At 50.5% G+C, this 15,345-nt stretch overlaps 1 protein-coding gene across 1 annotated transcript in view; it reads left to right on the top strand.

Moving 5' to 3' along the window:
• Nucleotides 1-471: 471 nt before the first annotated feature.
• Nucleotides 472-15,345, top strand: part of LOC127035306 (A.superbus venom factor 1-like) — a 46,734-nt gene continuing 31,860 nt past the window's right edge. The window contains exons 1-15 of the mRNA XM_050925017.1: nt 472-578; nt 3,958-4,150; nt 4,571-4,733; nt 5,754-5,824; nt 6,437-6,531; nt 7,670-7,752; nt 8,621-8,708; nt 9,143-9,245; nt 9,727-9,847; nt 10,621-10,736; nt 11,286-11,429; nt 12,035-12,247; nt 12,514-12,708; nt 13,874-14,035; nt 14,988-15,117. Coding sequence (XP_050780974.1) covers nt 472-578; nt 3,958-4,150; nt 4,571-4,733; nt 5,754-5,824; nt 6,437-6,531; nt 7,670-7,752; nt 8,621-8,708; nt 9,143-9,245; nt 9,727-9,847; nt 10,621-10,736; nt 11,286-11,429; nt 12,035-12,247; nt 12,514-12,708; nt 13,874-14,035; nt 14,988-15,117 — 1,984 coding nt within the window. The remainder of the gene's footprint in view (nt 579-3,957; nt 4,151-4,570; nt 4,734-5,753; nt 5,825-6,436; nt 6,532-7,669; nt 7,753-8,620; nt 8,709-9,142; nt 9,246-9,726; nt 9,848-10,620; nt 10,737-11,285; nt 11,430-12,034; nt 12,248-12,513; nt 12,709-13,873; nt 14,036-14,987; nt 15,118-15,345) is intronic.

A 15,345-nucleotide genomic window follows, 5' to 3' on the forward strand; every position in this document is an offset into this window, starting at 1 on the left:
GTGGGCCAAACATCTGAGTGGTGTGTCCTGCTTTAGCCATCTGAAATGTTGAGCAGGGGGGAGTTCTCTGTGCAATACCTAGATAAAACACGTCCATGTTACAAAACCACAGGCACGAGTAGACAGTGGCATGGACCAGAGAGCTGAAATTGACCATCCCACCAATAGAGGGCCCTATCTCCTAGATTTGGGATGGAGGCACATTGCCAAGGGACGCCCTGTACCTCTGGCTATAAATAGAGACCATCAATCCATTGGTCTAGTACCTTCCCCCAGCATGAAATTCACTAAGATCATCCTCTTAAAGTAGCCTCTTCTGCTTCCAGACTGAGCGGCAGGGACACTAACCCACCCCACCTTCCCTTTACTGAGATCAAGTTAGTGCTGGGGGTCTGGGAGCTTCTGCAATTATATATTAACCACTGCCCGGGAGTTAGCTCGCAACAGAAGAGGCATCCGAACAAAAAGCAGATGTTTCTGGGGGACGTGGAGTCTTCTGGTGCCATGGGAGGATCTGTTGTCTACCTGCTGGCTGTGTTTGCATTCAGCTTATCAGCCCTGTCTCACGGCCAGCCGCTGTAAGTAACCCCGGGATCCTGAAGCAATGATCAGTGGAGATCATAGTGTATGTGTGGGAGTGGGGATTTTCCCTGAAGAGACCCTGGCCAAGATTCACAATAGGGAGTTGGGGGGCTGCGGTTTTTAGGTGTCCAACTTGACGCGCTTTCAAGGCCTGATTTTCAGAGGGGCGGGTGCTCTAAAACCCAAGACCCCTTATACAGGTGCTGAAAACTCAAGGGCCCAAATGAGTAGTCACTGCTGAAAAGCCTTCAAAAGGTGATTCAGGCCCCCAAAATCATGGGATTGGTTGGACACTCACAAGATTTTTATAAAGACAACAAACTGGGGGATCTTTTTATTTATCTTTGGGTTTCTGAGCCTCTTAGGGTCATGCTCAGGCCACATTTTAAAACTTTCATCCCCAATCAGCAGTGCTAGAAACTTCCATTTGATGTCAACGAAAGCCGAGATCCTCACCATTCACAGGACTCTGGGAAGCTGGAGCTTCAAGGCAAACACCAAATCTTGCGAGATTTGCAGTCAAATCATGAGAGTTGGCAACACTGGTCACATGCTCTCAGTTTTGACTCTGCATGTGGGATTGGGCTTGTGGATGGCTCCCCTGTGAAGGGCTAGAGGCCTGGGACCAGCCAACCCTAATTACTAAGGTGGCTCACCTGAGCAGGGGTCAGCTGATTTCCCTATCAAGAGCTTAGAGCAGCAGGAATGTGGAGAGAGGGGCATTTCTAGGGAGATGGAGCCTTTAATTCTATTTAATGTTAATCCTACTTCAGTGGGATCAGCTCCGTCAGCTACAATCTCAACTTCAACAGAGTTATCTCTGTTTGTTCTGGATCTAGAGTTCATAGGAACACATGAAACCATAGGTAAATAACACCAACAATTACAAGAGCGTCTGTCTTTTAGTAGTTTTATTAACGTTCCAACAAAGTTATAAATGTCACAGTTATCCAATTCCCAGAGATAAGTACCAGGTACCAGTTATACCTACCGACATACTCACATCCTCCTAGATGGTGTCAGAGTCTGTTGGCTCATGGATTGATCAATAAGGGACTGGTTTCTGCAAGAGTTTCCCACAAGAAGAGCAAATTTTCCTGCTCTGGGCACCTCCAACCCGGCTGTTTCTTATTGGTCTGTGTCTCCTGGCAACACAAGGGACCCTGAATTCTATAGGCTGTGTAGGTTCTCATTAACGTTGGCGTACCACCTTTATCTTGCAGTTAAGGCACGTGTTAGAGACGATATCTGTTGTTACAGAATCTTATTATTTAAATTTAAGACCTTACACTTCTGCAATATTACCAGCTGGTAGCTCTTTCCTATAAGTTTTCAGGTTATTTCTCAGTCATGGACTTGTGCCATCATTTCTTGTCTCCAAGGCCTAAGATAGCCAAACTAAAGTCTTACAAGACTACAGTTTCAGCTTCTCTTACTCATGTCTACTACACAGTTCCTCTAAATGCTGATCAATCTCATTCTTTTATAGTCCTAGAAATGAACTCTGGTGAACATACAATGAATATATGTACTATAACATATTGATTAATCATAACATCGCACAATAAATGGATACTAAACTAACATCATTGGCTACAGAGACTAGCACAGAGACTGCAAGGTGTGAGTAGACTCCAGTGGAGCCAGCTGGGACTTGGGGAGTGGGACAACAGGCAGGAAAAGTCTGGGGGTGACCTGATAAAGAGGTGAGCATGGATGCACTTGAGGAAGGCCTGGCAAACTTTATTTTGAAATATTTATTAATTTAATAAACCCAACCCTGAGATGGGCTGTGAAAGGGCTTGTGAGTTATCACAGAAGCCCCTCAAAAGAGGGAAACTGAGGCAGGGGGCTACCTGTTGAACTGCCTTGAGGCCATGATGGGTGTGTGTGGGAGGGGGCCGCCCCACAAAAGGGCTGTTGCAATGGGTCAGTTCTAGGCACTGAATGTTTGCAAGGCAGAAAGAAGATGACCAGAGTTTGGTGTTCGGGGGATACAGCACCAGCTGCCTCTAATTTATCTCTGAAATTTACAAGAAATTCAAAGCCAAAGCTGAAGCCGAGGTAAACATCCCTAATACTCAGGTCCTGATCCTGCAAACACTCATATGCTTAACTTTCCAGCTCTACCCGTCTCTCCTCCAGGGTTATGTTGCTCTCCGGCGCAGGGACTGTCTTTTTGTTATACGGGTGTACAGCACCTACAGGTACCCCCCATTTTTGATCGGGGCCTTTAGATGCTCCTGTGATATATAGAATAAATAATCAGACTGTAAGATCTTTGGGACAGGGACTTTTTGTTTTTTGTTCGTACAGCGCCTAGCACAATGAAGGGAGGCAGCCACTGTAATATACCTAATAAATAATCTGAATTTGCAGATTGCTGCAATGTGACACTGGCTTCTCCTGTTGGAAAAAAAGAAAGAAGATAAATTGCAGCCCCTTTCTTGCCTGTGAACGTAACTAAACCAGCTCTGACAAACAAGCTAGACATAAAAATACAGACACAAAGAATAAGAAAGAAAAGCAAAACATATAGGCCAAAAGAGAAACTGTAAAAACACAAGAGATGCAAATTGTCTGATTTATTTGCATAATCAAGGCAGGAAACAAAGGTCTCTGGGTTCTGCTCCTGAGTGTGGAAGCTATGTCCATGTACATGGGATGTCTATTGATTGAAACAAGGAACTAGGGGTCTGGACTCTTGGGTTCTTTTTTCAGAACAGCAAGGGAATATTGTCCAGCATTTAGCGCAGAGAATGCAGGAGTCCTAGCTCCTAGCCCGATTCTCAGAACAGTGAGGGAATATTTTCCCAAATTTAGAGCACAAAGACCAGGAGTCAAGACTCCTGGGTTCTACCACTCTTAATTCTATCACTGCCCTGTTTTGGGTGAGTTGCATGAGCATTCCATGCCTCAGTTTACCCACTTGGCAGGGTCTGGGTTCAGGGTCTTGGCTGCCCCCCAGCCCCGCACAGAGGGGGACAGGGGTCCCCATGCAGGAGGGTCTGGGGTCAGGATCCCTGCCCCATGCCCCAGCTCTCTACTCCTGGCCCCATTCTGTGGCGGGGTCTCTGGGCAGAGGGGATTGAGCATACGGGTTTGTGGTGGACACTGTGGTTCTCAGCCTGTGGCCCAGGTAACACTTTGTGCAGCCCACAATGATAAATAGGTTGAGAACCACTCACTTCCTATAGAAACCTGGTGGCTCCTTGGAGGTCTCCCATCTAACGTCTGACCACCAGGCCCCAGCTGCTTACGTTCTGATAGCAGCAAAGATCACTGCTCAAGGTAGCCCAAGCCAAAGGCAACCCAGGTGCAGAGAGATGGACTTTGGCTGAGTCTGCTCTACCATCTCATATCTTCCCTTACCAGATGCACGTTGATCACCCCAAGTGTCCTGCGTGTGGAGAGCGAAGAGATGGTGATTGTGGAAGCTCATGGCCACCATAGCCCGATCGAGGCGAGGATCACCGTGTACGACTTCCCACAGAAGAGAAGTGCCTTGGTTTCGACCACAGTCAGCCTGAACCCTGAAAACGGCATGATGAACTCTGCCAAAATTAAGGTGGGGCTGTGGGAGGCTATGCTTATCTGGGGGAGGCGGGGACGGACCCTGACCTCTGTCTTATAAGATGGTAAATCAGAAGAGAAATAAGATAGTAAATCAGAAGAGAACTGGATGGTTTGAGGGACAGGTCATGGTATACCAAGCCTTTCCCCCTTAAAACTGAGGAGGGACATTTTCCAAAGCACCTAAGTGATTTAGGTGAGGGGAAGGACAGATTGGCTCATGGTGGAGACTGCTCAAGGTAGACCAAGCCAAAGGGAACCCAAGTGCAGAGAGATGGGTTATCTGTAAGGGCGCTGGTATAAGTCGGTAAGTACAGCAGTGACTTTCCAGTTCTACCAATGGCTTTAAAATCTCTGTAGCTGAGAGTTAGGGTTGTAATGAAAGATATTCTCCCTTGATATAACAATGCTCCAGGTTCCTGTTCAGCTACTGCCAAAAGATGCCCAGAAGAAGGAATATGTCTACATCGAAGCCAAGAGCAGCCTGTTCACCTTAGAGAAGGTGGTTCTGCTTTCATTCCACAGTGGCTACATCTTCATCCAGACGGATAAGACCATCTACACGCCTGGGTCTACAGGTTAGTTCCCAGCTGGGGCTTTTCTTCTACCTTTATGTCAACATCTACACATATGGGTCAACATTTTCTGAAGTGGCTGTGAATTATGAGCACCTCCGTTTATTGGGTTCTTACTCCCCCCCACTCCCTCCGCAAGGGCCTGATTTTCGGTGGGACTGAATTCAGTGGGGTCTGGTGGGTGAAGAATGTAGCACAAAAAGCCACTTATAATGCACAACAAGAAGCCAGAGGAACTACGCTACATATTCTGGGGTGTCATCTGATCTGTGAACTAACTATATTCATATATAGACAGACATCTCTCATTTAGAGAGGACTCTCGTAACAGCATATAACATGTAAACAAAGACAGAAATTTGTCCTTAGAATTGTAGTACCAAATCAAAGCATTTTAAGATTCTTTTTTCAGAATAAGGCACACATGTTTTTTAATAGTGCGGGTGATTAACCATTGGAAGTGGTAGATTCTCCATCTCCTGATGTCTTCAAATAGGGTTACCATATTTCAAGTTTCCAAATAAAGGACACAGCTGGAGGGGGAGAGGAGTATTGCAGCCATCGCTCTCTGGCTGCCCACCTCTGAAGGCAGCACTGCCGCCAGCAGCAGCACAGAAGTAAGTGGGGCAAGATCATACCAGGCCACCCTTACTTCTGCGCTGCTTCTGGTGGTGGTGCCGCCTTTACAGCTGGGCGCCCAGCCAGCAGCTGCTGGTGCTGAAAATGTTCTAACAATTTGGAACCGAGGGATTCTGGCTCCTCCATTCCCTGCACCCCCTTCCCAGTCACGGTCAAGTGTTCTCTGCCAACCTCTCGAAATACACCCAGTTACACCTCAGCGTTAGCACTGAGCTATGGTAAACGTAGTGGAGTGAGGGTCATGTTGCGAAACTCTGGACTAGGCAATCACAGTGGTCCCTTCTAGCCTTAACATCTGATAGATGTAGTTGCTAGTTCCTGGGCTAGGTCCCATTCTTGTCCCTGGCCGTGCCAACTGACTACCCCATCTTTCTCTTTCTGTAGTGAGGTACCGGCTTTTCACTGTGGGTCACATGTTGGACCCCAACTTGAAGGTGGTTTTTGTGGAGCTCATGGTAAGATGCTTTCTATTTACCCAGCCTTCCTCCTCTGCAGATCTCTCTGCTTCACTTCCTTTCATGGACCAGCGAGCCTAGAGGCCAGGAGATTGTGCTAACCGCTTGTCACAGGGGGTGGCTGGCCCTTTAAGAGGAGTTAGACCCAGTTCTGCCTGTGACTAACCAGCTGTCTCCTAGCTGATACCCTGAGGCCCTGCAGCAGATGATAACTTGACCATCTTTTGTCCAATAGAAGCTAGCAGTAGCTCATTTGAGAGGGAGGACACTGGGCTGCGTCAGGAGACCCTGGATCAGAGAAGGGACCCAGAACTGGGCTCGCTGCATCCCAGCGGAGTGAAAAACCAGGCTGGGGGTAGCTGCTCTAGAGGCAGTGGAAGGGGACAGGTACCTGTTCTGGTTGGCATTGAACTGTGGATGAAACGTAAATGTGTTCCTGGGAAAAGGGACTGAAATACCCGGGCTGGAGGGAGCTTCCTGGATGTAGCTGGCTGGTGAGTTGGCCTGGTCCATGTCTGGGGCTCCTAGGCACTATAGTAATACACCTAATAAATAATGTACAGCACCTTGCACAGTGGTTTCAGACTGATTCTTTCTGGTGCTCGGTTTCAGAATCCAGATGGGATTATTGTAGAGAAGAACACAGTGTCCTCGATGGACCAAAGCGGCATCATCTCCAGGAGCTACAAGATCCCTGATATCGTGAAGTAAGCTGTAACAACCAGGGGAAGGTGGTTATACGAGAATCTTCATATGTGAGCCTCTACTTCCTGATCTACACAGACTAGCTTTCTTAGCCAAGGCTGTAGCAGGCATCTCAATCTCTGTATGGGCCTTCGCCACCACTAGAAGGGGACAGAGTATCACACAGAGTGGGCGTGGCTTAGACACTAAGTGGGAGTGGCTTAGACACTAAGTGGGAGTGGCTTATGCACATCAACATTCTAATGTGTTTTTGTTTCACTTTGCCACCAAATTCTCTCTACAATAATCACCCATTTTTTTACTTCTGTCTCCCAAGGGTTGTTTTTTTTAAAAAAAAGTGTTGCAGGCTCCAGTTAAGGAAAGGATGCCTCTATCTATTTGTCAGCTTCCTCCATCCCTAGGATACCTGACTGCACTGTGATATTCTCACAACACCCCAGGGAGGTGTCAAAATATTAGTATTCCCATTTTGCAGACGGGAAAACTGAGGCCCAGAGAGATTTAAGGTTCAGATTTTTCAAGCACTTAGTACTCGTCTGCTCCCAGTATGGCCAGATTTGTATCAAAAGAGCTCAGGACAAGTTGTGGCTAAATGGGAGCTGAGCTCGAGCTCTGTTGAAAAAATCTGCCCCTCGGGAACTTGTTCATGGTGTCTGTGACAGGGCTGGGTGTGGGACCCAGAGCCCTCACTGCTCTAATGCATTAGACTCCACTCCTCTCCCAGACCTGAGACTACAATCCAGCAGCCCTGGCTCCTAGCCCCACCCTGCTCTAACCCACTGGGCCCCACTCCTCTCCTAGAGCTGGGACTAGAACTCAGCAATACTGACTTCCAGCCCTCACTTCTCTAACCACCACTCCCCTCCCTGAGCCACGATAGAACACAGGCATCCTGGCTCCTGCCTGCTCTAACCCACTTAACCCCATTCCCCTGCCAGGGCTGAAGACATAACGAAGGAGTCCTGACTCCCAGCCCCCTGCTATAACCACTAGATCCCATTTCCCTCCCAGAACTAGAAACCGAATGCCAATCTCCTGAGTCCCAGACCAGTGCTTTAGCTCCAACAGCATACCGCACCAGCCGTACTGAGCTAGATAGATCCTGCTCCGTACCTCATGATCTGGGCTTGTGTCTTGCAGCAGCGGAGTGTGGAAGATTGTCTCCAAGTACGAGCATGCCCCTCAGGAGGCCTTCACCGCGGAGTTTGAAGTCAAGGAATACGGTACCTGCCCTGCCCCTAACAGGAGAGTGTTTCCTAACTGGTTTTGGGATCCAGGAAGAATTTCTATCCCTTCCACTCCCACCTCCCGGGCACAGTGGGAAGAGCTTTGGGGAGGCCCCTTTTGATGAGGGTCCATGTGACAGTGAAGTCTCTTAGGGCACTGAGCAGAGGGAGTATGTTGTGGTCCAATCCTACAGGGTGAGTAGAGATAGGAGCCCAAAAATTGCCTGAGTTTTGGGGTGACCTGCAGGCTGTGTAGGGCCTCAGTCCTTCCCACCGTCTAGGTGGTTCTTAAGCCCCATCAGCCACCTCTTCAGGAATAAGAGAGAGGACAGGCACATGCCAGGAGCCACAGACTAGAGCTGCAGCAGCTAGATGTAAAATTCGCCCCTCATCGGGCTTGCCTCTCACTGAAAGAGAAGATCAAGCTGGGGAAAAGGCTGACGTAGCAGCAGAGGACCACAGTCCTAAGGGAAGCACCTCTTAGCAGTGAGATTCTGCTTTCCCGAGGGCCAGCTCTCTACAGAGAGAGCATCCCAAAAGACCCAGCACCTGGGGTGTCCGGATCAGTCCCAACCTGCTGATTGCCTTCAGCTGCTTCCTGGGAGAGTCTCTCTCTCTCTCCCACTGTGTATCTTGGACACCAGTTCCCTTTTGTCTCCTAGGACCCCCTTCCCCGTGGGGGTTGTGACCTCCAACCTCGGATGACTGTTGTAGGGTGACCAGATGTCCCAATTTTATAGGGACCATCCCAATATTTGGGTCTTTTTCTTATATAGGCTCCTATTACCCCCCACCCCCTGTCCCAATTTTTAACACTTGCTGTCTGGTCACCTTAGACTGTTGCGATGTCTCCGATCTTTTGCAGTGCTGCCTAGTTTCGAAGTGACGCTGGAGCCTTCTCAGAAGTTCTTCCTCATTGATCAGAATGAGCTTAGTATCGACATTACAGCCAAGTGGGTCCCCCTCTTTCTCTCTCGTGCTTCTGCTGCGGTTCAGTGCTGTGGGGCAGGCTTCTGGGGCTCGCACATGAAGTATAATCGCCTGGGCTAACGGTCGGCTCACAGCCTGACCTGTTCTAATGTGCATTCATCGATGTCCCCAGACACCTGCTGTTACCTTTGTAATCCACTTATTTCTCCTGTTAATGGGCTCAATGCTGGAGTCCATTGGTTACCTGCTGTGTCTCCCCATAAGGGCTGTTCCACATAAGTGGATAACAGCCTACTACAGCTACCAGTGAGTGGATTTACTTCTTTAGCTCAAATGGTTCAGGCTTTGTGACCTTGGACAGGCTCACCAGCCCCTCTGTGCCTCAGTTTCCTCTATCCATTAAATAGGAGTAATGCTGAGTATTTTCTATCTCTGCCACGGTCTGTTTTCCACACAGGTTCCTGTATGGGAAGCCAGTTCAAGGTCAAGCCTATGCGCTCTTTGGAGTGATGGTGGATAATGAGAAAAGGAGCATCGTGAACTCACTCAACAAAGTCCCAGTGAGAACACAGCTTCCTGGCTATGATACACTGATGGGGCTGTAGTGGAGTGGGGTGCTTTTTGGGATATCTGCTCTGCTTTCAGAGTCTGGGATAAGAGGGGGAGCCAAGGGTAGAGTTTGGATCCATAGCCAAATACACCAAATATCTTGCCTCTGGCAACATATAACAATGGATATAAAGGGACAATAGGTAGTAAGCAATATAAATTAGAAGTTATGAAGTATAGAAAATTGATAAGGGAAGCTAAAGACAGATGGGAAAAATCCATGGCTGGCAGCGCTAAGAACAATAAGGAGTTTTTAAAAATATATTAATAACAAAAATATCCTAACAATGGTACAGTCCCATTGCTAGATGGAGACGATAAAACAGAAAGAAAGAAAGAAAGAAAGAAAGAAAGAAAGAAAGAAAGAAAGAAAGAAAGAAAGAAAGAAAGAGGCCAGGTGATTGAAACAAGTTATTTTCTTGTCAATTTCAGATCAAGGATGGCAAAGGCTGTGCTAAACTAACCAAAGAAATGTTGCACAGCAGGTTCCGCAACCCCAGAGAGCTTCTCGGCCACTCAATCTATGTGACAGTGACAGTGCTGACGGACACTGGTAAGGGAGTGGCTCCCTTAGCTGGTTGCTGGGTTTCCAGACCAGAGCAGAGCTTAAGTGATACATAGCTAACCCCAGCAGGCTTGGCACACGGCTGTGGCCTTCTGATCTTTCCAATGCCTCTGTTACTGGGGCTAGGGGGTGCACAGGGGTGAGTTTTCCTTTGTATCTTAAAAGCAGCAAAACATGGACTCATCTTCATCGCTATTGTGTTTCAAACCTCAGAGTTCCTGTTTTCTGTATTACAGCAGAACCTCAGCTGAGATCAGGGCCCCCTATGCCGGGCGCTGCAGAGACACACAGTAAGAGGGACGGCCCCTGCCCCAGCCGAGAGCAGGGCCCCCTGTGCCAAGCGCTGCACAGACACAAAGTGAGAGATGGTCTCTGCTCCAGCTGAGATCAGGGCCCCCTGTGCCGGGCGCTGCACAGACACACAATAAGAGACGGTCCCTGCCCCAGCTGAGATCAGGGCTCCCTGTGCCAGGTGCTGCACAGACACACAGTAAGAGATGGTCTCTGCCCCAGCTGAGATCAAGGCTCCCTGTGCTGGGCGCTGCACAGACACACAGTTCCCACCCTGGATAGCTCATAGTCTAAACAGACAGAGGAACAATCGCTATCCCCATTTGATGTATGGTGAGCTGAGACCTAGAGCAATGAATAACTTGCTCAAGGTTGCACACAGGACAAAGCCAGGCATTGAATCCTGAGTCCCAGTCCAGCCATCACCGCAAGACCAAACTTCTTCTTTTTTGTTTTTTTTAATCCTCAAGGGAGTGACATGGTGGAGGCTGAGAAATCTGGGATCCGGATTGTGACCTCCCCCTACAAAATCCTCTTCTCCAGATCTGCTACGTACTTCAAACCCGGACTGCCCTTTAACCTGGTGGTACGTCCAGCGAGCGGCGTAGCCAGCGTATAACCTTCATAGCGTTATCTTACAGCCTGCTTTGGCTAGCAAACAGATCGGCATGCCATTGGAGAGCAGGGATGATTCGCTTTCTAACGGGGTACAGCATGAGAGCCTGTCTTTAGTGGTTCACGGGAAATCTTACCTGGAAGTGGTCACTGGAGCAGGCAAAAATAGAGAGACGGGTGTTTGCATTGCAACCGCCCGCTGGCGCAGGCTGGCCCCACTGGGCTCAGCATAGAGGCCCTGGGTTGACTGAGCTCCCCTTAAGTGCAAGAGGTGCAGGATTATTCGGCCGGCGTTGCTGTCACAGATACAACCAGGACAAACAACCATCTTGTTCCCAGCATCTGCTAAGAGCCAGGCTTTGTAACTGACCAGATCAGATACAGGGGAGGACGCTGACCTGCAGGTTACATGCCTGGGCTGGGAATATGTAGAGAACATCAGGCTCCAAGGAGACCTACTGGGCACCTTCAACCGTCACTAAGTTCACATCCACCCTCTCTCCTGTCTTCCGATGCCCAGGTCTCCGTGGTGAACGCAGACGGTTCCCCCGCCCCCCAGGTCCCCGTGCGCAGCGGAACAGGTGCCAGCGGTTTGACACAGGCTGATGGGACAGTGCAGCTAGCGATCAACACCCCAGCAGACGCATCTCAGCTCTCGGTGAAGGTACATGTCGGGTCACTCAGGGTGGGATGCTCCTTGGGTCCTGGTGATGGTTCCCTACATGTTCTGTTGATGTTGGAACTGGACCAGATCGGGGACAGGTTGGATCTAGAACCCTACAGGTCCCAGGCCCCAGCCAATGTCAAAGGCAGGAGGCAACTGGGTCTAATTCTCTATTGCTCATCCTAAGACCCACCTGTGGAGCCATGAGCCTTCCTGGCTGACATAGCCCTGCCTTCGGCCCTCTAGACCCCAGTGCCAGGGGCACGCTGGAGAAGCGAGATGCCACAGCTGCTGCACTCTGGCTAGTCTCTGCTCCTCGTGGCCAAGAGGGGCTGGGTTGGGAGCAGAGGGTAGGTCAGAGCAGACCTGAGGCTGCTCTAAACTGAAGCTGGGATCTGGGCCTGAGATGCAGGGGGCACAAAGACGGCTTAATTTCACAAGGCTTAATTGCTGCAAGGCCCCAACTATATAGTGCTGGGCCCATGTAAGCCTGTGGGAATTTTGCCATTGACTCCAGCGGTGTCAGGATCTGGTCCCTTTTAGACCTGATCCTTAGCTGTCTCTGATGAAGAAAGTCCATTAACCGGCCCCCTGTCGTTCCCCAGGTGGAAACTGTGGTTGCCAACCTCCGGCAGGAGCATCAGAGCTCGGCGGTCTGGGCCATTGTAGCCTACGGGTCACAAGGGGGCTCGAGGAACTACCTGCACATCTCGGTGCCGGCCACTCAGCTCCAGCCGGGGAACGCCCTTCCTGTGAGCTTCAGCCTATGGAACATTAACGCTGACGTTCAGAGGCAGATCCACTATTTCACCTACCTGGTAAGAGGCAGTGTCGCTGTGTGCGCAGCAGGGGAGGAGATGGTGACAGGGGGCTGGGAGTCGAGACTCCTGGGGTCCCAGCTGGGAGGGGAGTGGAATCCGATGGAGCAGGGGGCTGAGAGTCAGCACTCCTGGGTTCTATTGCCAGCAGTGGGAGGAGAATGGGGTCTAGGATGCCTGGGTTTCCTTCCTGGCTCTGTGTGATTTTGTGCTGTTACCACTGGGACTCATCCAGTGACAGCGAATGCCTTCTGCTTCCCCATCAGATCCTGAACAAAGGGAAGATTGTCCAGGCTGGAAGACAAGCCAGGCAGGTGGGACAAACTCTGGTGACCATGTCCCTGCCCATCACTCCAGACCTCATCCCTTCTTTCCGCATCGTGGCTTACTACCAAGTAGGGCAGAAGGAGATCGTGGCAGACTCGGTCTGGTTGGACGTCCAGGACTCCTGTATGGGAACGGTGGGTTGATCTTCTCTCTGGCACTTACGTCAATATATGTCAATAACCTGATGGATTCTGGCTGAGAGAGGAGAGCAGGTTCCCAGCAGGAAAAATGGTGAGTTACTCCCAGGGTAGATCTGATTCAGTCCTTACTCGCTGATTAAACCTGCGGAGTGACTCCTGATTTACCCCAGTGCGAGGACAAGCAAGGCCATTAGACAAGATCCTCAGCTGACATTAATCATCTAAGCGCACTTCAGAGTGACGTCCATTTACACTAGCTGAGGATCTGGCCCATTGAGTTGTTACTAATTTACACAAGTGGGAGAAGAATTGGGTCCATTCACTTCAGTGGAGTTACTCCTGATTTACACCTCGTGGACGCAAAAGGAGAATCAGGCCCTCTGTGTTTTCTCCGGCAAAGCTCTGCCTGATGATAGGAGCACAACTGTCAGAAAGGTTCCCGTTCTGCTCAGGAACAAAACAGAGACCTTGCAAAGACTTTCACAAAAAAGATCAGCGCCAGACCGCCCCATGCTGGTATCCAGGGTGCTCGCCTGGGTTGCGGGGGCGGGGGCATGGGAACCTGAGGTTCCCATATTCCACTGGGCTGGTCTCAGCTCTGGTCCACTTTGTGTAGATAACTAAATCTTCACTGGAGGAGAGCAAAAAATGCTGACTGTCTTTCCCAATGGTTAGAGCATCCCCTGGTACATGGGAGACCCACATCAAGCTCCTCCTCCAACTTAGGCAGAGCAGCGATTTGAACTTTATTAGCTCTTATGGGCTCTCGCTCTCTCTCGCTGCCTCATTCTGAGCAGAAATTCCACACTGCCTGAGAATCTTTCCCCGCAGAAAGGACCCGCCCCTTGCCCAAGAGATGGTTTGCCTTTGGCATATTGGGATTGGGTTTCGACGAAAAACTGTTTCATTGAAAAATTCCTGTTCGACACTGCCTGAGAAAGGGATTGGCTCAAGTGTCCTCCACTCCTAACTGCAAGGGGAGCACTTCTTTAGCTCCAGTGGGTGACGCCTGTGTTTCTACAACCCGAGGAGAGGGGTTCAAATCCCAGGGCAGACGGGGATTCCATAACCCTGGGAGCCCCATGGTCATGGGGATGGGGTCTCTCTAGCAGTCACCCCCACGCGGCTGATTCATTCTTTCCTCTCATCTCCATGAAAGCTGAAGGTAACAGGCGCAACGGAGCAAGACAATGATGTCCAGGTGCCAGGTGGGAAGATGAATCTCCGAGTGAAGGGAGATCCCGGAGCCAGGGTCGGGCTGGTGGCTGTGGATAAAGCTGTGTATGTGTTAAACAGGAAATATAAGTTCTCCCAAGCCAAGGTGAGCGTAACGGCAGGGGGTGGTCAGGTGTGGGGACTGGACTGGGGACCTCTGTGTCTTGAAGCAGGAGCCACTGTTGCCTGAGTGAAAAAAAAGCTAACCTTGCAGCAGCCTCTAAGTATGGTACAGCCCCTCCTGGAGGTGGAGAGAGTACTACCTGCAGTGGGGATGGGTTATATGAGAAGCTGAGGTCTCTATATTACTGCTGATGGAGGGCAGTGGCATCTAGTGGTTAGAGCAGTGGAGCTGGGAGTCAGGACTGCTGGGTTCTGTTCCTGGCTCTGGGTGGGGAGTGGGGCCTAGTAGTTAGAATGGGGAAAGGTTGGGGACAGGGCTGGGAGGCAGGACTCCTGGGTTCCGTTCCCAGCTCTGACACTGATGCCCATTGATGGCAGGAGGCTATTAGGGCCGGCATGACTGGTGAGGCCGGGTTCCCCACTACACCCATGATGGGTTTGAGGAAGGACGACTTCCCCGTTCCCTCCACGGGAGGGTCGAATTGAATGGATGGGGGAGAGGCCTAAAGGAAGGTAGTGAGCTGACTTTGTGCAGGCGGGTGAGGATTGCTGCCCCTTGCTGTCTGGACTTGGAGCTGCTTCACCACGTCTTCTCGACCTACAAGCATGCTCGTGTGATAGCATGGCCTAGTGAGCTTGGGTGCTGCTTTAAAGTGCTGGTTTCTTTGGGAGAGGTCTGCCAGTCTGCTTGCTGGGCTCAAGGTCTGACTAGCTGATCGAACGTCCCTTCTGATCTGCACCTCTGTGAATCCACCCTAGATACTTACAGGGCCACCATTACTGTAGAACCCGAGCACCTTACAATCCTGTGCTGTTATCCCCATAGTACAGATGGGGAAACTGAGGCCCAGAGAGGCTAAGTGACTTAGCCAAGATCACGCAGTGAGTCTGGGGCAGAGCAGGGAATGGTATCGTGTCTCCTCTTGTCTCTCCAGATCTGGAACACAGTGGAGAAGAGCGACATCGGCTGCACGCCCGGCAGCGGCAAGGACCACGTGGGGGTGTTTGCGGACGCTGGGCTGCTGCTTCAGACCAACGTTGGCATTGAGACGCCCCAGCGGGCAGGTGACCCGGTCGTGCCACAGGGCTCTCCAGTGCAGGGCAGCACGGGATCGAGCCCGTTGCTCATACCGCGTGGGAACAGGGCGAATACAGCCCCAGAAGTCCCTCTCTTTATCAAGGCCCCCTCCCCTGCAGTACAACCCATCCTGGTCTTCCAGGGCAGTGGTTCCCAACTAGGGGCCCCCTGGGGAGGCTGTGAGCAGCTTTCAAGGGGGCTGCCAAGTAAGACCA

Source organism: Gopherus flavomarginatus, chromosome 16, assembly GCF_025201925.1.
Source record: "Gopherus flavomarginatus isolate rGopFla2 chromosome 16, rGopFla2.mat.asm, whole genome shotgun sequence".
Lineage (NCBI taxonomy): Eukaryota > Metazoa > Chordata > Testudines > Testudinidae > Gopherus > Gopherus flavomarginatus.